This window comes from Stegodyphus dumicola, chromosome 7 (genome assembly GCF_044657685.1).
Source record: "Stegodyphus dumicola isolate Sdum_Otavi_A_Nest chromosome 7, ASM4465768v1".
NCBI lineage: Eukaryota > Metazoa > Arthropoda > Arachnida > Araneae > Eresidae > Stegodyphus > Stegodyphus dumicola.
In genome coordinates this window covers 61,883,585-61,908,115 of record NC_140774.1, presented here as the reverse complement: position 1 = coordinate 61,908,115, position 24,531 = coordinate 61,883,585, and the positions used below count along the sequence as shown (strand labels likewise).

Sequence of the window (24,531 nt, the reverse complement as noted above, 5' to 3'; positions counted from 1 at the left end):
AGACCAAGACAGACACCCTAGAATCAAATCTCAGCCTGAGGTGCTAACGCTAGCGAAAATTAACTTAGTGTTGGCTGGAGAGTCTAACATTTTACTTTACATTCATTCTAAATTAATCTTTACTTTCTTTTAATACAAGTAACTTACTTTATTTTAGTACAATTCACAAGTAGACTACTGTTTCATTCGAAGCACATATTTTAAGCATGGAAAATACTTTAAGTATTTAAAAATTCAAACGTTTTTATATAAATGTTTTGTGACTTTACTCAGCTGAAAATAACCATAAATTAATTAAATGCAACGTTCTTTTTTTTTTTTTTTTTTTTTTTTTTTTTTTTTTTTTTTTGAGTAACGAAGTTCGTTTTCTTGATACCATACAAACATTTTCCTAGCAAAGTTTCCTACATTTTCCTACCGCAGTCAACATTTCGTTCCAAATACGCTAAATAAATTTCGTTCTAAAGTAAGAGAAAAATTTTGACACTTTATCTAGTGGGGTGCGAGACAAACGCTTTTAAACACTTTTTCGCGCCTATTTTAAAGTAAAAGTCTCTTCTGTTCTTATTATAATACAATTGTTGTTTTTCTCTGGTTACGTCTGAATTTTTGACTGCATTGTTAATTAACTTTTGAACATCATTTAGTTTAAATTCTGTCTCCTTTTTCAGGACAAAGAACAGTTTATCTAAGGAGGTAATTATCTACCTCCCAAAAAATAATTCACAAGGAGTCTTTCCCCTCGTATCGTGCTTGGTCACTCTGAGGGCAAATGCCAATTCATTTACACAGTAATCCGAGCATCAGTGATACTTTTTACGTAGCTCCGTATGGTTTTAACTATATTTATGCTCTCGATAATATTTGACTGCGATTTGTAAGAGACTATCTTAAGGTGACGAATGCCAAGCCCTGCACATAGCTCCTCGAAAATTTGGCTAACGAATGGGGCCGTTATCTGATATTACCCTACGTAGTGCACCATATTTTAAAATGTATTTATTTAGAAATGAATCGGCTACAACTAATAAATATCTTTATGTCTATTACTTTCACTTTTTGGAAAGGGGCCCAACAAATCTATTTCAATTATTTCATTTGGAAAACTAGCTCTTATATTTAGATACCAGGCCGCGCTATAATTTACATCGTTAATAAACTGGCATCTATGGTAGGACCTAACATAATCGGTTACTACTCTTTAAAGATGCGGGGAAAAAACCACCTCGTGCACTCTTTGCACCGTTTTCTGAATGCCTGAATGACCTGCCCTGGATGCATCGTGTAATTCAGCTAAAACACTGATTCGCAACCCAGCTGGAATGACGAACCTTATTTCACTATTCTCATTTGTTATTTCTGTATAATAGTTTATCGACTATTTCATAGTTTACTGCTCTATCCTTATGGCCACTACATCCGGATTTTCAAAATTATCCGGGTCTTGCAAATAGGCATAAATATACATATACTCTGGATCACTTGATAATTCAGTAATAATTGCTTCCCGGCAATCTAATACTTTTGATGTTAATATGGCACGTTTTATTGGTTTTCCTTCTTTGTCGAATTTTATTCGGGATAAAGCGTCTGCCACGATATTCTCCTTCCCCCGGTGTGTGTTTAATTATTAAATTAAATTCTTGCCCATCTTATGAGTCGCAGCGATAGATTTTTGCCGGAATATAGTCGTCCCACAGCGGCATGACCTGAATACACGACTATCGGTGCCTTACCGAAATAAACTCTAGACTTCTGCACTACTAAAAAGTACGGCCAAAGTTTCTCTTTCGGTTGTCGTGTAGTTATGCTGTGTTTGATTTAGCGCTTTAAGAAAATACGCCGCGGGCTGCTTATTCTGCGCCAAAACCGCACCTTCAGCAAAATCAGCCGAAGTTTCGAAATTTTCGTCCCCTTCCGGGAATTTGGGAGACCAGCGCTTGAATTAGCGCAGTTTTCAGTTTATCAAATGCCGTGTTAGCCTTAGGTGTCCACGAAAATCTGGCATTCTTTTAATAGTAACAGCGGTTCGGGTATCTGTGCAAAGTCCTTTATAAAAGTTCTTTATAAATGTTCTCTTTTATTTATAAATGTTCTGTAGTAAGAACACATGCCTAAGAAAGAAGAGAGCTTTTTCGCAGTATTGGGCGGTTGGTATTTCTTTATTGCAATTACTTTGGAATCCTTAATTTCAACTCCGCGTTTTGAAATATTATAGCCTGAGTACTTGAGCTCTTCTGCCACGAATTTACACGTACTAGCATTTATTTTTAGGCCTGCGTCTCTTAATAATGTAAGAACTTTGTTTAAATCTTTTATATGTTCCTCAATATTTTCGCTTGAGACAATGATATCGTCGAGATAAATAAATGTCGATTTACCGAGGACACATCTTAATACGTATAATGTCCATAGTTCGTTGGAAAGTCACCGGGGCTCCACATAAGCCGAAAGGCATTCTAAGAAAAGCATAAGTACCTTATTTCGTGATGAATCCAGTTTTTGGCACATCCTCGGGTTTCATGACTATCTGGAAATATCCTAGGTGAGATCTATCGTGGTCATGTATTTTGTTGACCTAATGTTTCGTATAACTTCTTCAATGATAGGCAGGGAATAAACGGGGTATTTAGTTAAACTATTTAATTTTCTGTAGTCGATAGTTAGCCTCTAGGCTTTTAAATTTGAGAGACGCAGATCATTTTTTCCGCTACAGAGCACGAGTTGGCTCTCATAAGGGCTACTTATAGGTTTAATAATTTTATTTTCAAGCATATGCTGAATGTACTCTTCTATAATCTTTTTTTAATGCGACCGTATCTATATAGCCTGGCTCTCACGGGCTGCTCTTTTTTTTTTAAATTAATTTCATGATGTGCAATTTGGGTGAGGTCTGGCGTTTCAGAAAATAAACCAGTAAAATTTCTTACCAGGTCTTGTAATTTTCTTCTGTTTTCAAGTTCATGTCGGGCTGTTCAATAGCTTTCATTTCCAGCGGCTTCATCTGTAGTTGCATCGTCTCATCCTGAAAATTAATATGGGCTCTTGCTTTTTTTTAGAATTTAGTGCCCAAAATTACCGAAGCTTGTAGATTTCGAACTACAAAAAATATAGATTTTTGCGTCTCATTCATTATCTTCACATTAAATGTTGCTTTATCTATGCATTCACAATGTTTGCCCATCACTGCAATAAATTTAGCGTTTTGGGTTTTAAATAACCTGTAATTTTTAAAAGTGCTTTGAGAAAATTGTTCCGACAAGAAGTTTGCTTGCGCCCCTGTATCGAGCAAGGCCTCTTTTGGCACCTTATTTAGTCGAAAGTGTATCACAGGTAGGGACAAAATTTTTATTATCACCGTGTTCAACTGAATTTTTGATGGATTTTTCTCCGAATGGGGTAACTGTACCCTCCTTTCAGCAGCTACCCGTCCTAGATTAACTCCATGTTAAATGCCCCCTTTTAGAAACTTGCGGTCTATTTTGGCAATCGCCTTTCTTTTTATCTTGAAATTTATTCCCGGAATTGAATTTCTTTACTTGTTCTGCATACGGCCTAGAAAACTGTCCGTTTGGTCTCTGGCCAAAACTTCTCGTACACGTACTTTCTGCTACCCTCCTACTCTCGAATTTCACCGCCAGCTCGAACAATTGTTCTAGAGCGCTGGGTTTTCTCTCTTCAATATAATCCTGAACGTGCGGAAGTAGTCGAGACAAGATGATTTGAATGAATTCTGCATCGGGCTTTTTTTTTTTTTTTTTTTTTTTTTTTTTTGTTGTTGTTGTTGTTGTTGTGTGTGTGTGTGTGTGTGTGTGTAAAACGAAGGTGGACAACTCTTCAACTTTAAGCTGGTACTTGACGTACGATTCAGCCTCAAGCCCAACTCTGTCTTTGACCACGGGGAAAGCTTTTACCAGAGCTGCTTTAAAATCTTCGAACGTATATGTAGAGCTGCCTATCTTCTCCAAACGAAATTTCCCGATGCCTTTAAACCAACTTAATGTCTGCCCTCGTAAGGCCGTCGTTGCTATCGTAATTTTCTTGACTTCGGGAACGGGATAAAGCAAAAAATGGTTATCTAGATTTTCTAGGAAGCTAGTGACCGACATTCTTCCGTCGAATGTCACTGTGGGTTTCATGGAGGTCAAATAAATTTGTTATGCAAAATAAGGGAAACCCTACAAGCAGTCTAATGAAACAAATGCAAATTTGCGTCCTCAAGAGTTAAGTCAATAATTAATTTTTGTTATATAAGTAAGTATAAAATTCTCTATGTATTAATTACAATAAAATAACATTGCAACAAGTTTTGGTACTTTTCCATTTTGCCGGCGCAAACGATAAAGTCGCCAATAATGGTACATCTTCGCTGGTAAACCTTTTAGACCTCATTTTCAAAACAAGTCGCAGACATTTCTTACCAGATTGATTGTTTCTTTCAATACTGGCATACAATTACATAGAATATTTACAAAGATAATTAAATTTTATGCCCTAAGACCATTCGCGGTAATTAAGTCACTTAGGATGCAATCACACCGCTCACCCGAAGGTGAAAATATTGAAAAGGCAAAGTCAAGGGTTAAATTCATCAATTCTAATGAGAATGCACTAGTGAAGTAAAGCACTACGGTTTTACATAATTTCTCAGTAAGCTATTTGTAGGAATTGAAATAATTCTTGCATTTAAACTTGTATTCCAAATTAAGATTTAACTTTAAATTAATGCAGATAATTACTGAGAGAATTATATTTTTGTAGCGTAGTTTACGTGAGATGAGATCACTTGTTGTCACGTGATACGAACCGACGAATCAGGATGTTCAACCATGATAGCATAGTAAATTCTTAAATTGTCTTTTTACAAATTTATTGTCTTTATTATTACAAATTATAAATCATATTAAAATGTTTATGTCTTCAAAATAAAAAATTCTGAGAACTAACATTTGTTAAAATTTTTTATGTGTATACTGTATGTTGTCGCCAACAAAGTCTGCTTGGCGAGATTTGCGCCGGCGAAGCGGAAAAGTACCCAAGTTTTTTACTACTAATTAGTTTTCCATTTTGAACATATCATTTTAAATATCAGATTTTGTATTAGATTTTAATGTCTGGTGGACTCAATTTTAAATCAACAGGCGTATTTTATGTGCTTAAAGCCGTTTATGATGGTAAACTGAAATCTGAACGCCAAGCTCAGATTTCAATTTCTTTGTAATCTTTTAAATTTAAAATTTTTTAAAATGTTGTGTTAACTTTTTGAGTTTCTTCGCGATGTTCGATTATAATCTGAAGATTTTAGACTGAAATTCTTTTATTTTTATTTTAAAAAAATGCTCAAAAGAAAAAGAAGTTCATTAATCAAGTAAAGTTAATAAACAAGTTATGGAATGTATTATTAAAATGGTTAGGTAATAACTTAAGCTGAATTCTGAACTGAAGGTACTTGATAAATATAAAAAAGAAAATAATTATTTTATTTTTTTCTGTTCTAGAAGGCAGAGGAAGTGATGCTTTACTAAAAGCTCAAATGAATGTCTGGTCGGAAGAAGAGTGTGAAAAGCGTTACCCTGGGTGGTTCACAGATTATATGATTTGCGCGTATAAATATGGAACTGATACTTGTGAGGTAAAACTGAATCTTCTTTGTGGTTCCAATTAGTTCTCATTGATGCCTATTTATGATTTATAACATGCCAAGTGGTGAGAAAAATATTCGTGTTTATAACATGCCAAGTGTTAAGAAATTATTCGTAAGAAAAGTATTCGTGAATATTCGTGTTTGAACATTATGTCATCTAACTGGAAAAGTAATTTCAAGTTGATAGAGATAGGTTTTGGTGAGTTATTGACAAGGTAATAATTTGCGCGTGTCTTTTGGTGTAAAAATACGTGATGGAAATTTAGAGCAGCGCATCAACGTCAAATTTGTATGACACTCAGAAAATGCGCTACTGAAACGCTAGTACTATTAAAAATGGCATATGAAGAAAATGTCAATCAAAAAGCAGAATACGTATGAGTGGCATTAGGGATTCAAAGATAGATAGATGTCACTAATGAGCCAAGAAGAGTGCAGCCAAAAACAGCAGAGATGTATTTTAACATAATCTTCAGGTTTCAGAAGTTTTTATGTCTGTCGAAAACTGCAATATTTAAACTAATTTTTTATCTTATCAGTTTCTGTACTTATATCTGCGTATTTTTTTTTTTTTTTTTTTTTTTTTTTGCGTATTTTTCGTCATCGCTTAAGTTCATTAAATGATATTTAGATGTCTGATACTAATGTCGAAAGGTTTAATGTGTATTTAAGCAAATCTATTGAATGATATAGACCTGCCTATAAAATATCTTATTATATAATAATCAATTCTAAGTATCGTTTCTCGTTTCAAATTAATTTAAATAGCTCTAATGCTATTCAAAATATGATAAAATATTCTCTTGATGTTCATAAATTATATGCTTAAAAAAATTTCTCGTTGTGCAAATACCGTATACACTCGTGTAAGTCCGCACTCCAACTTTACAGATAAAATTTATGTGAAAATAAAAAAGTGACCCGCACAATGTCCGCACCCCAAAAACTAAAGAATTTCTTACTTTAAAATTCACTTTTTTAACCCCGCCTTTTTCCCTTGAGTCAATAAACATCTTTAAAGAAAGAATATACATTTTTTTGTCTTTGGTTGGCGCCAGGATGGAAAGCAGAGACTTTCCTTGCATTCTGGTGCAGCTGTTATTCAGTCATAACATCGGAGCCAGCAATCCACTCGGCAGACGCGATAATAAATGAAGGCAGTACAAACAGGTTTTGGTACAACACTGGCTTCCATGAAATACTGATTTGTAATGAAATTACTTTTCCCTTTTTCTTCCTTGGAGCATTTCAAGCTTATTATCATTTGGAATTCGTGGTAGTTAGCGAGTAGCGTTCTTGAAATAGGAAAATACAGCAGCTATACAGCGACTTTTAAGCTGAAAGTCGTAAAATTTGCGCAGGAAAATAGAAAAAGAGCAGCAGCAAAAGTATATAAGGTAGACGAAATGTATGTGCGCAGTTGGAGTAAACAGCGTGATCAACTGGCGGCAATGAACAAAACAAGACGTGCGTTTCTTGGTTCGAAATGTAAGTTTCCGAACTTAGAAAAAAAAAGTAGTTGCGTATGTTCGTGATACGCGTGCTCAAATTAAATACGCAGTAACACAAGAAATGTGCCAAATAAGAGCGCTTTCTGCGGCGCGAGAAGGAGACCTACGTCGCAATTCAAGGCGAGTGAATGCTGGTTGCGGCGAACGATGAAACGAAATGGATTTTCATACAGTGCGTCAGATAATCTGTGCAAGATATTAAAAGAACCAACGCTTATTTAATTTGTGTAAAAGTAAATATTAAAATTGCAAATGTTGGTTAATTTGTGCCTCTATATTTTGCTCCTGTGCGAACTAATGCGCGCCGAGTGTTGATAACCTAAACGGGGCGTAATTTACATTATTATGTGGATGGGAGAAAGTGGGTTTTTAAAGTTTGGTAGCTATAAGACAACTTTAAATTTGATATTTTTATTATTTATGCAATTTTCTTCCACTCAAAACTTTATTGTTTGAAATGAAATTTTCACCCAAAATTACTCACGAGAAAAAGCGCGACATTTGAACGATTCGTGTAATGTTTGTAACTGCATTTTAGTGATGTAATTTTAGTGAAAAAAGTGCGGACATTACGTGAGCGTATACGGTAATGCTGTTCGAAATAAGATGTTGAAATTTCTTAAAAAGTCAATTGCAACAATCACGTTTTACATAAAGCCGTTAAGATATGAAATTATTTGACTAGTTATGTATATAGAAATGATTATTGTAAAAATTATGTGGAAATTTTTCAGCAACGGCGATAAGAAATCTTATTTTTATTAACTTTTTATTTTATTGATTCTTTCAGTTTTTATTAAAAAATTTATTTGATTTAATTTTTTATATCTTTCTTTATTTATTTTAATAAAGACTGATTGGAAATTCTCCTTTTAACGACTGTATACTAATATCAGTTGTAGATAGACTAACGTAAAGTGCTTACTTTCGTGATGGAACCCTAATTATCTCAAGTGACATATCACAGAAAATAAATAAAATAAAATAAAATAAAAAACATTACTACTCTTGTAATAGCGAAAAATTTCATGTATCATATTTCAACAAATTTATCCATTTTAACCGCTTTCCATTTGAACCGCTAACCATTTGAACGAGTTTTTTGGGTGACATTTCTACGTCAGACAAAATAAAGGACTCTTTTTCGCAAAACGGATTGTAAAATGGATTCAGAAGAGATTTGTTTCTTGTGACGTCTCTACGTACGTATACACCTCGCATAACTCAAAAGCCAGTAACCGTAGAACGTTGAAACTTTGTATATGGAACTGCTATAACATCTAGTTGTACACCTCCCTTTTACGTTGCAATCATCGAGCCCAAACTTATAAATATATATGTATTTATGTTACTTTGAGTTAATTATGTATGTATGAATGTTTATGTATGAATGTCATTTATATATGAATTTTGAAATATTCATAGGATTTTTACATATTCACAGAATGAACTAATGCTACTACTGTTAAGAATCTGTCTCCGTTAAAAATCATTGCTTGGTTTGTAATTGCAGCACCTGAAAATTAGAAAAGTAGCCTAAAAGCTAGATCGTAAAGAATGAATCAAAAATGAAAATAAAATTATTTCTCATAATATAACTTGTATATCGTAAATCAGCTTACATGCATAATTTAAGCTTCAACATAAACACACAAAAACGCAAAGCATTTACTTACTATGAAATAACGTAAAAACATGATAGTAAAAATTCCGATAGTAAAAATTTAACGTCATAGTAGAAATCGTATGAAAGCTTTGAAGACAATTCTTACTTATTCCGTAACAAAATTTTCATTGGCTAATCTCACAATAACTTTTAAAAAATTTTGTTTGGAAGAAAATTGGCTGTTGGTTGAAAAATTATTGTATCTTTTTTCCTTTTATTATAATTTCTTATATTTATTTTCATACTTTTTTATATTTTATATAAGTTTCATGTTTATTTAATCTGAATACCTAAAGACATTTCGAAAACGTGCCGAAAAAAATCGATGAACTAAATCTCGTTTTTATAAATGCTTATTCTCCGTTCCTTCTCCAGCAATAGAATTTCCCCCAGCTTGCTACTATACTATACAGGACTGGTTTAAGAAATTTCGGAGGCCTGTGCAAGTTGAGAAACAGGAGCTGCCTAATTGGATCCCTTTTAAAATTATACTTTCTGTGGCACAGTCAGACTGTTCCATAATCTATTATCACTAATCATTCTATTTTGAAAGTTTATAAGTACTTATGTAATATTTTTTGCTTGTGAATAGTTTTCGAAATAACAAAATGCAAATATATTAAAAAAACTGTAATGTAACACTTTTATAATACTGAATATAATACCTATTATTTTTGGTAAAATAAAGCGGAAAATCTAGCATATTCTCACTAATTTTCGAAATGAAGAATATTTAACAATTTCTAAAAACAAAATTTTAAAATGTGTAATAAATAAGTTTACCTCAGTGTATTGTATTTTACAGCTCACTTCTTCTAATTCATTTCTGTTTACAATAAATACTATATTGTACCCATATACTTCAGTAGATAGTCTGATTTAATTTTTACTTTTTTACTTTTATTTTTTTTACTTTTTCATATACACTCACGTTTGTGAAAATTGCAACACTAAGAAGGAATCGTCATAATTGAATGCAATTTAATACACAGTTGAGTGGTAGTGGTACAAATAAATGATTAAATGTTCAAAGCAAACAAACAAGAACAAGAGATCAGAATCAGTATTTTGTGTGGCCACCACGCGCCGCAATAAGTGCTGCTACACGACGTGGCATGGAGTCAAACAAAGTTTGAATGTCTGACTGAGGAAGAGCATTCCATATCGTTTGTACGCGTACCCAAAGTTCGTCTGCAGACGCAACAGGACGTGGATCACGAGCAAGACGCCGACCAATGACATCCCACACATGTTCAATTGGCGACATATCCGGGGAACACGCAGGCCAAGGAAGAAGCTGTACCTGCTGCGCTGCAAAGAAGGATTTTAACAATCCGAGCAGTATGAGGGCGGGAATTGTCCTGTTGAAATACAGCGCCTGGCAAGCTTTGGAGGAAGGGAACAGCTTCGGGCTGTAGAACTTCACGGATATACCGGTTGCTGTTCAGATTGCCCACAATTCGTAGCAATTGAGATCGTCTATGATATGCTATGGCGCCCCAGACCATAACTCCGGGTGTTCGTCCACTGTGGCGTTCGATAATGCACTCCGGAAGGTGGCGTTCACCGGCATAGCGTCTGACACGAATGCGGCCATCATGGTACCACAAATTAAAGCGGGATTCGTCAGAAAACACGACATGCTGCCAATCAGCACGCCAGTCTCTATGCTGATTGGCCCATTGTAGCCGCAGGCGGCGATGGTCGTGCGTTAGGGGGATCCTGTATAAAGGAGTCCGTGCGCGCAGTCCACACTGCAGCAGACGTCTACGAATTGATGAAGCACACAATGAAACACCTGTAGCTATTGACCACAGTGCTGCCAATTGTCTAGAGGAAGCTGTACGGTCCGTCCGCGCCATGCGGACCAGGTGTGTATCATCGCGAGCTGACGTCACATTTCGGGGTCCACTCCCGGATTTCCGAGTTGTCCGACACTCGTCCGTCCACTGCTTCCAAACGCGCATCACTGTGCTGCTGTTACGCTGCACACGAGAGGCTACTGCACGATACGACAATCCAGTTTCACGAAGGCCGATGATTCTCCCTCGTTCAAACTCTGTAAGTTGTTCAAATCTCGCTCTCTTTCGTCGACGAGGCATAAGTACAGATTGAGTTAACGTTTACCACTAGCAGATAACCACCGATAACCATACACGCCTCGCTACAGCCGTCTATTTATTCGGATCCATCAGCCGTTCAGAGGGCGCTGCTCAGCATACGCATGCGCTACGGATTTGCAATTCTAATCATTTGCATATCATGCGCTACTTTGCATTTCCTGAAAATTTCAGCTCACTCGCGTAAGTCCTTCATGGTGTTGCAATTTTCACAAACGTGAGTGTATTTTGCTTTTAAATTCATAATTTTATCACATAAAATCTAGTAATGCATACTCTTTTTCCTTTTCAGACTTCGTTCAGTTTTAGATAACTTTTTTTATATTTCTTAAATCTTCACATTTCTTGTTTCTTTTTTAGTAGCAAACATTTTAATTAACTTATCAATATCCAATGAATGCGCAATCTTAATATTATTGTTGCGTGCGTATGGGTTCGTAACAGATTGAATGCACAAGTCCGATAAAAGGTAAATAAAATTCATTCTTATCAAAAGAAATGTAACAGAACGCTGTAATTCTTTCTCAGAAATATTTCTACGAGTGCTCACAATATCACGCAGTAATAATCAGTAGTTACACTTTAAACTACTAAAAACGTTAAATAGAACGCAAAGCACAGTACTGAGAAAGCTAATCTGATCAACACTAATAACAGCAGCTAACTTGTAGAGACACTAGGTATTTTGGAAGCAGGAGAAGTGAAAAATGAGCAACGCGTTCGCCGGGAATAGAACCACGAACCTCTGGAATACGCGCCTAGCTTGCAGACCACCAAACCACGAAGGCATGCTAGGAAGGTGGGAGAAATACCTTATATAATCCCCCTTATAAAAAACGACTGGGGTTTTTAGGGAACCCAATCGCCAAATCCTGGGTGTGGAGAATCATCAACCACTACCCTTTTAGTTCGGGCGCCACTGTAGAGACATTAGGATTTTATTGGAAGCAATAACTAAACAATGAGCACCGTCTTCGCCGGGAATCGAACAAGGGACCTCTAGAATACGCGCCCAGCGTGCAGACCACCACAGCACGAAAGCATGCTAGGAAGGCGGGAGAAATACCTTATGAACTAAACAACTGAGCTCTCTCTGTCTTTTTAAAGCTTTCAGTCGGTCGAGAAAGTTCTAGTAATTTCTTTGTTTCTCGAGATTTCTGGAAAACAACAAGAGGATGGAATTAGGATTACAGCTAACATAGTAGTTAATAACATTTATTCAATTTCAATACAAATAAAAGAGATATTTATTTATTCAATGTCAAACGCACGTGATCTTATATTTTTACTTCTTCGGCGTAGCTTTCTCTCAAAATTTATCACGCGCTGCATTGCACGGTGAAATAAAACAATTTTTAATTGTAATTTTACTAAAAATATCCAACTAAATACGAAACTCGTAACACTGCCCCCTTCTCGAAGAATGCACTTCCCGGCCAGTACAATCCCTGAACAGGAAGCCACACTTACAACTAAAGCATCGATGAAATAATAAATAATAATTATTGCATTACAATAACAAGCAACATAGACAATAATTGCAATAAGTAACTTAAAACAAATCAAATACCAAATAAATATATCAGTGCGCAAATTTGCAAATTTAGAAACAAAAAGGACCATAGTCTTATACTGTTTACATTATATACACTCCGACAGGCTAACTCCTTACTATGGCCCATAGTAAGGAGTTAGCCTGTCGTAATGAACGGCTTTAGGTTTAGCGTTCTATGACTTACGGACCCGAACCACGATGTCGTTCAGCCTGTTTAGGACTATGTGAGGACCATCCCAAAGTGACTGTAGTTTCCTTTCTGTCGAATCGGATTCCACAACCATACTTTGTCTCCTTCGTTGAATCGATGTTCTGTAGCTCTCCTGCGTATCGGGTCTTCATCTTTTCCGTCGCCAAACTGACTCACTCTCGCGAAAAATTGTGCATCTCTTAAAACCGGGCCTGGAGACATTGGATACATTCGTCAGGCTATGAGGGCGCATCCGGAAGATGACCAAACAAGAGATCACAAGGCAGACGAAGGTCACGACCAAAGAGCATCTGAAATGAGGAGTAGTCGGTAGTCCTGTGTCAATGCCAAGTAGCTTGCGGAGTTCTTTAATTACAGCCGATGCAAAATTTCTTCCTTGATCGGAATGTAACTGAAGAGGCTCTCCGAGCCTAGAAATCCAATGCTATATCATTACATCTGCTACCATGACAGTCTCTTAATCAGGAATAGGATACGCTTTAGGCCGCTTAATGAAGCAATCTGTAACAACGAGGATGTACTTTTTGCCAACAGCAGTTCGTGGCAGAGGTCCCAGGATGTCATAGGCGATACTTTCAAAAAGTGCTCCTACATTGTAACGTTGTAGATTACCTCGGCTACATTTCTTTGGCCCTTTCCGACCTGCACGGGCATCACAAGATCGGCATCATTTTTGCACGTCATCCTTTGCATTACTCCATAGAAGCGCTCATGAACTCTCTGCAAAGTCTTTTTTATTCCGAAATGGCCTTCTGTAGAGCTGCTATGTAGTTCTTTAAGGACGTCCAAAATCCGGGATCTTGGAATTATCAGCTGCCATCGGAAAGCCTCTCCATCGTTAGATTCAAATTTCCGGTACAAGATGCGTATTGAATATGGAGTGAGTCCCACAGAGCCCAATATTGTTTTGTTGTCGGACTATAGCTCGAAATGTCCTGTCAGGCAGGTTTTCTGTTTGAGGACTCCATTAAGTCAATTATGGGTTTAATGTCGCCGTCTCTCAGCTGGTCTTTCTTGATTTCTTTGTCACTCCCTGGGTCTCCATCAGTCGATGTGGTTGCTGTAGTTTGTCGTGCGACCGGACTCAGCAGCTCATGTTTCTCTTCGACCCTGGTACGATATCGGCAGCTTTATGAGCAGTTTCTTCTAGAGAAGGCGTCAGCGTTTCCAGGGGAAAATCAATTCTGATGATGGATAGTTATGCCCTCAGAGGCTGAATGTAGTTCGTTATTTTTAAAGTCCAAGGAAAAATTGTATTTCCTTAGTAAGTCCAATCCGAGTATAAAAGTATCTGTAATATCTACGACATACGCCATGTGACAGTAGGCGGCACTTCCAAACGTGATGTTTACGTTTAACTTCCCATCTACGTCGATTTTATCACCAGACGTAGTCTGGAGGGTAATACAGGATGGCTTCCATATGAGTTTGTCAGGTGACGTATGCCCCTTCACTTGCCCCTTCACTGTATCCTGAATAAAAACAGTGAGCTTACTGAAGCTCTCTTCCAGATTGTGTGGAATAGACGGCACAAGCAGGAAGGGTATACTAAATCCTTTATTCTCTATTACTTTACAGGTACTCCCGAACTTCGGGATGCAGAGACCAACCACTTGTGGTCTGAACTTAAAAATATAAAACTACTAACTAAAACTCTAACTAAAAGCTAACTTTGAATTAGTATACAAATGCCTAGCACTAAGACTGGCCTTTATTTAAAAGGGTACGTATGTAGTACGCCGAGCTGCTGAAATTACAATACGTTTTCAAATATCAAGAGGGCTAAACGTCTGGTCTTAAAGGCAAACAGCAACCGAGTGAAAAACTCGTAAGCCTGCAGTGGCAAGCGGCTCGCTTCCTAAATCTCCTTTTCTCTCTCGGCAAAAAGCCACAACTTAAATACTAGGGTGTTAGCAAGACAATTTGCATAAACAAGTTAAAGCATTTAATTCTGGCCGGAAGTAGAAAATAAGAAGTGATAGTACAGTTTTAAAAATAAAAATAAACGTTAGTAAAACTTAGGATCCTTACAAGTTCATCTTTAAACTGTTGAGCTAAATCTTTCCGAATCATGACAACATTTGCTCCTGTATCGATCACCATATTGCAAAGAAGTTCATTGGTATGCCTCATGATGAAGAGTAATAGCCGCCACTCCCTGCAGAAATCTGAAGCGCTTTGAAATGGGGCTTCTCATTATCCTTCAAATTCTTCTCTGGCCATTAATTTTTGTCCTGTGTCGTTGCTGGGGAATGGTATTATTTTTCGTGTCCTGGGGGTGTTCTGCAGTTCCTCAATACGTCGCCTTCACCACGGCTGTCCCAGCACTTTACAGTTTGTTTTTGGTCACTTTTATTCCGTCTTAAGGCACTGACTTGTCTGGTTAATTTCGTGGCCTGGGGTGTTCTGCAATTCCGTCGTATGTGGCCTTCAGTACCACATTTCCAACACTTTAGAGCCATTTTGTTTGCACTCTTTATCAAAGCAGTGACTTGTCTGTATGAATCTTCTAATGAAAATCTTTATGAAACGTGCCATCAACTGATCCACTCGCTATCGCGGACTTGAGCAGGTCTGATAGGATGGCGGTCTCTACGAGCTGCTTGCTGGGCTGCCTGGAATTTTATGCCGTGCAATAAAGCGCTTTCTAAATCCTTGACGTCCGTCATTCTCAGAGCTTTTTGTGTTTCGGGATCTCGGATGCCATCGATAAAGTACTGCAGGGGCAGGATTTCCCTTGTTTCTGTCGGATATTCCGAAGAGGCAAGATGAAACAGCCTTTCAACATCCGTGGCGAGCTTCTGAAGTGTTCCGTTCTTGTCGGGATTTAATTTGAAGCCTGCAGTAAGTTTTTTAACATTTCTCTCCGAAGCGCAGCTCCTGTATAGTGCTTCGAAATCTAGCCTTTGGTTTTTCTGGGTGAGTTTGAAGGATATCCGCTGCATCTACTCTCAGGGAAGCGGCAAGATGACAGTTCTTAGCTTGGAAATCGCATCCATTCGCTTCCGCCACTATAAAAAATTGTGTCTTATACACTCGCCAGGATGTCTTCCTATCATACGTAAATAACTTCAGTGAGGAACGAGCAGGCGGGGGTAAAAATTTAAAACCATCAGAATTGCTCCCTGCCGTCGCTACGAATTTCTTTAAAGTATCAACTTCTTTGGCGGTTGCAGAAACCCTGTCATCAATTTGTTGTTCGACTTGTTGTTGAACGGCAGACACTCTTTCTTCAATTTCTCCAAAACTATTTTTAAGTCTCCAACTCTATTTTCAAGTGTCATTTCTGTCTTCCATATCTTCAGATTTGTTTTCTGCTATGCAGGTGATTTCTCTTTTCATTTCCTCTTGGCCCACATTCATTTCTCCTTTAACAGGCTTCATTTCTCTTTAACGTAATGTTGGCCAGCTTATAATCTCGTCTTTAATGGCTTTCATATCTGCTTTAACTGGTTCTTCACCAGCCTTACATCTTTTCTTGAACGAATACTTGACCCGCTTTCATTTCTCTTTAACATCTTTCATCTCTCTTTAACAGAATTACGGCCCCTTCCATCTTTACTTAGAATGCAGCAAATGCAATCATCAACTGCCCTAATTGTTCTTCAATCGCTCTTGTCACTGGCGTTCAACCCCACTCCTAACACCGAAAAGTGCTGTGTGCGTACGAATTCGTATTAGATTGAATGCACAATTCCGATAAAAGGTTAATAAAATTTGTTCTTATCAAAAAGAAATATATATATACGAGGGTTGGGGCAAAAGTCATGGCAACTATTTTTTTCTTGTAGATATGTGAACGGATCACAAAACGTGTATGTGTCGTGTGGAAGTTCTGCGGGCGTATGTATGCAGAACAACAGATGGCTCTGTGGTAGCGAGGGCTCTGAAATCAGTCAGTTGGTGAGTGTCGCGCGAGATGCAAGTAACCCGTGTTTGAGCAGCACGCTTACATCAAAATAGCCGTTCTCCGAGGGAGAATGCGATGGAATGTCACAGTGAATTAGTAGAAGTCCTTGGGAATAATGCCCTACTATATCGTACAGTAGCATGGTGGGTAGGAAAGTTTCAGCAAGGACATGTGTCAACCAGTGATGAGCAACGTTCGAGACGACCGGTGAGTGTGTGGACCGACTTGGCACGTGCCGTCATCGAGCGCCTCATGGATGAAGACAGACGATGGACGTTACTGGAGTTTGAGAGGACAAGTGGCATCGAGAAACGCACCGTACACAGGATATTGCGTAATGAGCTACAGCTACGAAAAATCGCTTCGCGGTGGGTACCGCATGCACTGACAGTAGTTCAAAGGTGGTGCGCTATGCAATATGCTCCGACCACTTTGCACGCTGGCAACAGGACGGTGATCAATTCTTGTCACGAATAATCGCCATCAATGAATTTTGGGCCAGGGCATTCGAACCAGAACTGAAACGTCAGTCCGTGGAGTGGCGACATCCTGGATCACCAAGGCAGCATAAGGTCCGTCAGAATCCTTCCCCAGTCAAATTGATGATGATCGTCGCGTATGACGTCAGGGGTGTCATTGTTTGCCACTTTATTCCTCATGACAGAACAGTGACCGCACAGTACTACAGGGACTTCCTGGTACGACAGGTACGACGTGGCGTTCGGGATAAACGACCGATCTTGTGGAAAGTGTATACTCGTAATTCTGCACGACAATGCAAGACCACATAAAGCAGTGTGTGTATGGCAGCTACTCCGACGTTGGGGATGGGAAGAATTGGAGTACCCACCGTACTCTCCTCACCTTTTTCCCTGTGACTTTGATCTCATTCCCAAGATTAAGGAACCAATACGTGGTAGGCGGTTTGCAAGACGAGAGGACATTGCTAATGCTGTGCGCCAACAGATGACTCAATTCACACATGGTGCGGCAAATGCTGAGGTTGATGGTATTCAGCGCCTCCAACATCGTTGGCAGCGTGTAGTGACAGTAGCAGGGGACTACATTGAGGGTCTTTAGGCCCAGGTTTGTCATGTCAACTTTATGTGTATTGTGTTATCATTCTTTTGCACGGTGAAGGCCATATTACCCTGTATACTACTGTAATAAATTCGTGTGTTACGATATTTCAGTGCTATTCATTGTCCACACATGTACACTGGTTATCATAAATTAAGGAAAAATCACAAATTTTTCTTATAAATATTTGTACAACTGTTCACAGTAATAATCAATAGTTATACTTAAGTAATATCAATAGTTGTACAGTTATACAGTTCACAATAATATCAATAGTTATACAGTAATAATCAATAGTTAACTCAATAGTTATACTATAATCAGAATTTCTTAAACTGTGGGTCTCCAAAAATTTTATGAATTTTTATATTTCTTTAACTTATTGTAATAATTTTACACTTAGCAAATATTTTTACGCGATGTATCTGAAAATAGATGAATATAAGACAGTACAAAAAAAAGAAAAAACGAAAACGTTTTGACGAATTCTTTTTAAAATATAAACGATCATTTTGTTTGCTTTGCACGTGACGCTGTTATTTTGTCTGTTACTTATTTCAGAATTTTGTTCTGTGTCTTAAAATTAGAAATTAAAGTTAATGACCTAAAACTGCAATAATATATTACAGTAACAAGTGAAAACATTGACGGTTTCAGCCACGAGCGTGTCGGATTTACGCAATGCTTATGGGGTCCCACAAAATTTTCGTAAATATTATAGGGTTCAGAGGTCGCGAAAAAAATCTCAGTGATAAAAAGGGGTCGTGACTGAAAAGCATTTAAGAAGCCCTGCTTTAAACTAATTATAATTCTATTAAAATTTTAATTATAATTCTACTAAAAATATCTAACTAAATACAAAATTCGTATCATAATTATAGGAAGACCTATTAATTGTTCTTCATTCATTGAAGATTATAGATAATTCTTTTATCAGCTTTAGCTGTCAGAAGCTGCGTTCTTCTAAGGCTATCATTGGTATCCATAGATTATCAATGCATTTGACACATTTTTGAAAATATTTCTTCCGAATTCCTTTAGTAAAAGTACTGTTAAATAATTGTTGGTAGTTTCTGATAACATGGTGGATACCACTTCTAGTTCAGCAGCAAGATCTATGACATGTAGATCTTTTGAGTTTGATTTTGAGTCACATAGAGCATCTACAATTTCTTACAATTGCTCTTTTGATCTTCCTCATTTTTTGGTATTCCCTCACTTCTTAATGTCACAAATAACATTAAACGCAGTGACTTAACTGCTCAATGTCGTAGCGTCTAATGAAGCATCCGTTACATCTGTTTGCGTTAGCTTAGTCGTTGTTGATTATCTTCTGCTAAGATGGGTTTAATTCTGTTTTTACAAGAAACAGCTTATTTATAATTATACGTCTGGTATCATTAAATTGAATAAAACCTCCAAAAGATGTAATTAATCCCCTTGTTTTAGCCTTTATAAATCCAGTAGAAAGCCCGCGATTCTTTAACGAATTGAATAAGAGAACGCGTGAAACTCCCTAGGCATGAAAGACATAGGAATGGGAGAATTAAAAATTAGAGAATAAATACAACTTTAAAATTGCATATACGTTTTGAGACTTGGCGATAAGGTTAAACAAACGTTAAACGAAGTTAAATAACAAATAAATAATATTAAATAAAGCTTAAAGGAAGGAGGATCAATTGAAATATAACTGAAACTATATGCAACAATGAATAGTAAAGTTAACAAAACACATCGACTCACAAATGTCATCAAAAATTCACTGTACACAATGATTCGGGTAAAGATATTGTTTAACATTTATAACGTTATTACTTAAATTATTCAGTTATTTATAATTTTAACTTTTACTGTAACTTCTCCTTTCCGTTTCGTGACCAGAATGTAAATGAGTTAGATAGTATTTAAACTACGGTTTTTGAATTGTAACACAGAGCGTGTTCCTGACTGCGTGCACACGCTACGTTTAGTTCTTGTCAGCTTTGATAATTGTATTTCTGGCTTTGCATTATTTTCTGCCGAGAATTTTATTTTGAAACTCGATTAGAATTATTTAACCAGCTTAGAGTATATTTAAATTGTATAATCTTTGACTGCCACATCATATTTTAACTTGAGTTTGACTGTTCCTTTAGTTGTCATCACCAAGAACTGTCGTTGTTTTGATAGCACAAAAACGTGCATTTATATTCTAAATTATATTTAAATAAAAATGTTATTTAAACCTTTTCAAGACTTTTGTGTTTATTTTCAAACATATCGATAGTTCGCTTCACGTTTCCCGCAGATAGGGAATGTGCCTTTGATAACTTGTGGGAGGAAAGGTGGAGAATCCTTTTTTGACATTGATCAGTGGACTACGTCCACAGCACACACTGTCGATTTTTTCTAATATAATAATTTCCTAAACCTCTTGAATAAAGCGTAGAATCGTTGTAAATTGTTTTGTTAACTTTGTTGACGTGAACAAGAAAATGATACCAGGTCAAAGTTTGATTATGACAAGCAAAACATGTGTGTTACTTAGAATAAGTAAATAAACAAACAAACAATACCCCTTTCCCCCCAAAAAAAAACAGGATTTTCAAATTAAAACTAAATTTTGCAAATGGCTCGCGCAAATTCTTTTGCTTTCAAGTATACTTTTCAAATGTTTAACATGTGTACAGTCCAAGAAAGTAATCATTCCAGATTTTACAGCAAAGCATATATACACTTTCTCCCTCTATATACACTTTACCCTTCTATATACACTTTCTCACGCTAGCAGTCAGAGTCGCAAAACATACTTGAATATTATTTAACACATGGAGATCATTTTCTTTCGTTCAAGTCACTAATGGCTGTCTTATGAATACATACGATGTTTTCGAAAACCTAGAGCATAAGTCTAAGAGCCACATGACAGAATTTAGGAATATTCAAAAGCCACAACGAGATTTTCGAAAAGCCGCAATTATGCTTTTATATCTTTCCAGTAGTAGCAAAGTAGTTTTTAAAAAGAACGAAACAGAAATTAAATATTAGTAATAAGAAGTTAAATATTTCCAACTGGAGTGCTGTTCCAGATAAATTTCAAACGGAATCTAACAAAGGTTATTTTATAAATTGCTTCACACTCGCATAGAATATTAGTTATTAAAATAATTAAGACAAATGACGCATCCATGCAAAATTCCACCAAAGATCAAATATTAAGAACTATTTTTATTTATAAAATTTCTGCTTCCATTACGTCTACGGAAATGTTTTTTTTTTGAAGTGAAGAAATATTTATGAATGAATAAAATATTCATAACTCTTTTTATTGCATTCCAATCAAATACGAAATTTTCCCATATTTTCTTCGTTTTTATTTGCTGCATTTTATTTATATATTATTCTATTTTCAACACACTGTGAAAAATTATACAAATTTATGTAATTTTAATTCTATTTTTAAATGGGATATATCTCGATGCTGCTGTTTAATTGTCATGGAAAATTTGGATTTTTCTTTGTATACTAATATGCAATTACAAATCAGAAATGCTTTGTTTTATGAACCTTATTGAGGATTATTTATCTACAATATGGAAAAAATCAAACATGAATTTTTACTATCGTAATTAATGTAAAATTCTTTATAGTGCAAAATGATAAGATATTGGTGTTAATTAATGTAGAAAGCAAATAATGTTTATAGAAGAATTATGTTTCGAAGACAAACAAGGTTTAGGTCTAATTTTAAGCCTAATCTAATAAAAGCCTAGGTAATTATGACGATTGAAGCGAAAGTAATAATAATAAACTTGCAATCTCAAAACTTTAGCTTATAATCTATAACGCTTTAAAAATTATTTTAGAATTTTAAAGTTATAAAAATAGGAAATATCATAGAAATCATAGAAATATTTCACCGTTTGACATGGTTTGGGAGTTATTTTCCTTCTCTCTTATTAAAATCATTTTACATTCAATAACAGCAGAAATGTTATAAATGTCGACTAAATATTTATCGTCTTCTCTTAAATAAAATTAATACCTCCTACAACCAATTGTATATAATGAATTCATGCTATCAAATAAAATAAAAACTCAGTTAAAAATAATTTTGGAAAACTTCACAGTTTACATTTGTCTTTCTTTTTCTTAAACGAAGAATATATATATATATGTATATATATATATATATATATATATATAAAGAAGAAGAAGAAGAGAAAATGTTTCTGATACCGAAGTAATAATATCCAACGGATTTTGGGGCTCTTTCCCTTTGGCAGGGGCAATGACAGTCGCTTATGAAGATACCACTGTCGGACTATCGCGTCTGAAGCAAAGAATTTGAATGTGAGTTTCTAATCCTTTGGTCAAAAGGTAATCGCGCAGCTTTGATTGGATAGTAAAATTCTAAAGATTCTGACGTTCTTATAAAAGAGTTACTGAAAACTTGGGAATTTTGCTTTTAGTACACATACGATTTCTAAAATTTCAAGTGCAAAAGTATTGTTTCAGGGAGAAGTTCAGCCTAGTGTTATTAATATTTACACATGGCAGGGACACCCGTGACTGAGGGTGTTACAGAGCTCCTAAACTGTGCTTGCTACTATACAAGTAAAAAATGCATACTATTAATGTATTTTAATTGCGATAGTGACAGAAGGTTTCCGTTACAGTCCTCGAAAAATGGACTGTTCGCCGGATAGAGGCATCAGACCCAGACCGTCAAGCAGTTCATAACATGATATTCTCCGGAGGCGATTTCAAGAGGCCGAAACACCAAAGGACAATTTGTTTATTCAACGTGTAGCGATCACACAGCCCGAGATGATAGACTTTACAGTCGACAGTCTATCATGAACTGACGGCCGGCGGTTTTAGTCATTTTCAAGGCAGGTAATCTTCCCCATATTGCCCCACTCCCAGTGCATCGACAGAGTGAGTGGTCAATTCGGAGAGGATATGTGTTTCCTAGAGCAACCTGAGAACACCCTTGATGTTAGGAAAATCTTTTCACAGCTGTCGTCTCTGTTCTTCAAGCCAATTTGTTTCTACCTGCTTCGTTTTAATCTTGGAAGATTGCATAAATATCAAGGAAAAAATTTACAAAATTTCATCTAAAGCAAATCAGATCTGTCTAATGTCTTTGATGAATAATTTATTCCAAATCGTGCATGCAGGTTTGTACTTCTAATCATGTTACCCGTAATTCGATTGCAAATGAATATTACCATTTAAATTGATGAGATGGCTTTTCCTTTTGCATAATTATTATTTTTGAATTTTTTCTCCAACTAACACACCCTGAAAGGATATGAAATTGTAACTGGAAATTTATGCTTTTGTTTCTTAAACAGGGTGATACTGGTGCCCCGCTAATGAAGTTTTACTATGGAAGGTATTATCTAACTGGTCTTTCTTCATGGGCTAGCAAAGATGGCTGCGCTGTACCTGGTGCTCCAAGGGTCTTCTCAGCAGTGCATGCAAACTTGCGTTGGATCTCCGACAAAACAGGATTAGCTGTACAGTGATTTGTATTATATTTGTTAGTGCATATTAACTGTGATTTGTATTATATTTTAATGTATCAACCTTTCATTCTGTATTTTAATATTTTAATCTAAGGATTAATACCTGAAAAAAATTTTGCATGGAGGATACACACCGCTACTAGTTTCTTAATAAAACATTTGCAATGGATTGGATCAAGGACAGATTACTACAGGGCTTAATTTCTAAAATTAGAAGAGCTGGAGCCCTACCGTAGACCCTCAGGAAAGAGGAACAAGAAGAAATAAATAAATAAAATCATTAATCATTAAAATAATTAATAATTAAAGAAATATATTAAAATTTATTTCTTTAGTGATTTTAATTATTAGATGAAATATATTATACATTAGATTATTAGTCCAAAGGAGCTTTGTCGCTGAGGGACTATTGTTTTCGTTTTGCGATTTTGCGTCGAATCACTCTGAATGTCCGTTTCACTTTTCAAACTGTTGCCACCAAATATTATCACCCTGTATTATATTTGAAGAAATTATATAATGAAGAATCTATAAATGTATGTATGTTTCTCATTGTGATAAAACAACGGTACCTAGAGCCATCTAATTTTGAATGACTTAATCCGACTGCGAATATGGGTATCTGACAGCTCAAATTTGAAATTTGTTTCATTATCAATTTCATATTTTGTAAACCTTTGACGAATTTTTGATTAAAAAACTCTACGATTTTAAAGCGAGCAATGGCAAACTTGTACAGAAAAAACATTTTTATATACAGGGCGCGAGACTATGTATCGGAAATACTACAGATATGCTCAATTTAAAATTATTTTGCGATATTGATCTTGAACTGAATTTTATTGTTTAAGTGCAAAGAACATGATATTTAGTAAGTAAAGGTAACACACAAAGTGTTTAAAAAATGCCCCTTTGGACGTAATTTAAAATCTGAAACCTTTAAGATTTTCTTTTTTGTCCTTTTTTTTAAAATTTATCTTTAATTTTAATAAATCTAATAAGTAATTTTTAATATAATTTTATTGCTAAAAATAAAATTTTCGAATGCAAATTTCTACTGAAATTGTTGTTCAATTCCATAAAAGAAGTGCCGGAAACTTCTTATTTAGGGCTCCGGTGCGCTCCGGCTAGAAGTATAATTTATTCTAAAACCTTAGAAGTATCGGAGCCCGGCTCCGGTGAGCTCCGGCGCAATTTAAGCTCTGAATTACTATCTAGTTTCACAACCCCATGCCTAGGATCCGAATTTAACAAGGCCTCCGGAATCTTTCCATGTGAAATCTCGATATTTTGATTCTTGCTAAGTCAATATTCTAAT

The 24,531-nt window shown here is 36.0% G+C and overlaps 1 protein-coding gene across 2 annotated transcripts in view; it reads left to right on the top strand.

The window, feature by feature from the left end:
* The window catches only part of LOC118182794 (transmembrane protease serine 9-like), a 157,848-nt gene extending 134,466 nt beyond the window's left edge, over positions 1–23,382 (top strand). For both annotated transcript variants that reach the window (XM_085820333.1, XM_085820334.1), the window contains 2 exons: positions 5,499–5,632; positions 23,040–23,382. In XM_085820333.1, the coding sequence (XP_085676459.1) occupies positions 5,499–5,632; positions 23,040–23,213 (308 nt within the window). In that variant the 3' untranslated portion in view covers positions 23,214–23,382. The remainder of the gene's footprint in view (positions 1–5,498; positions 5,633–23,039) is intronic.
* Positions 23,383–24,531: the final 1,149 nt, after the last annotated feature.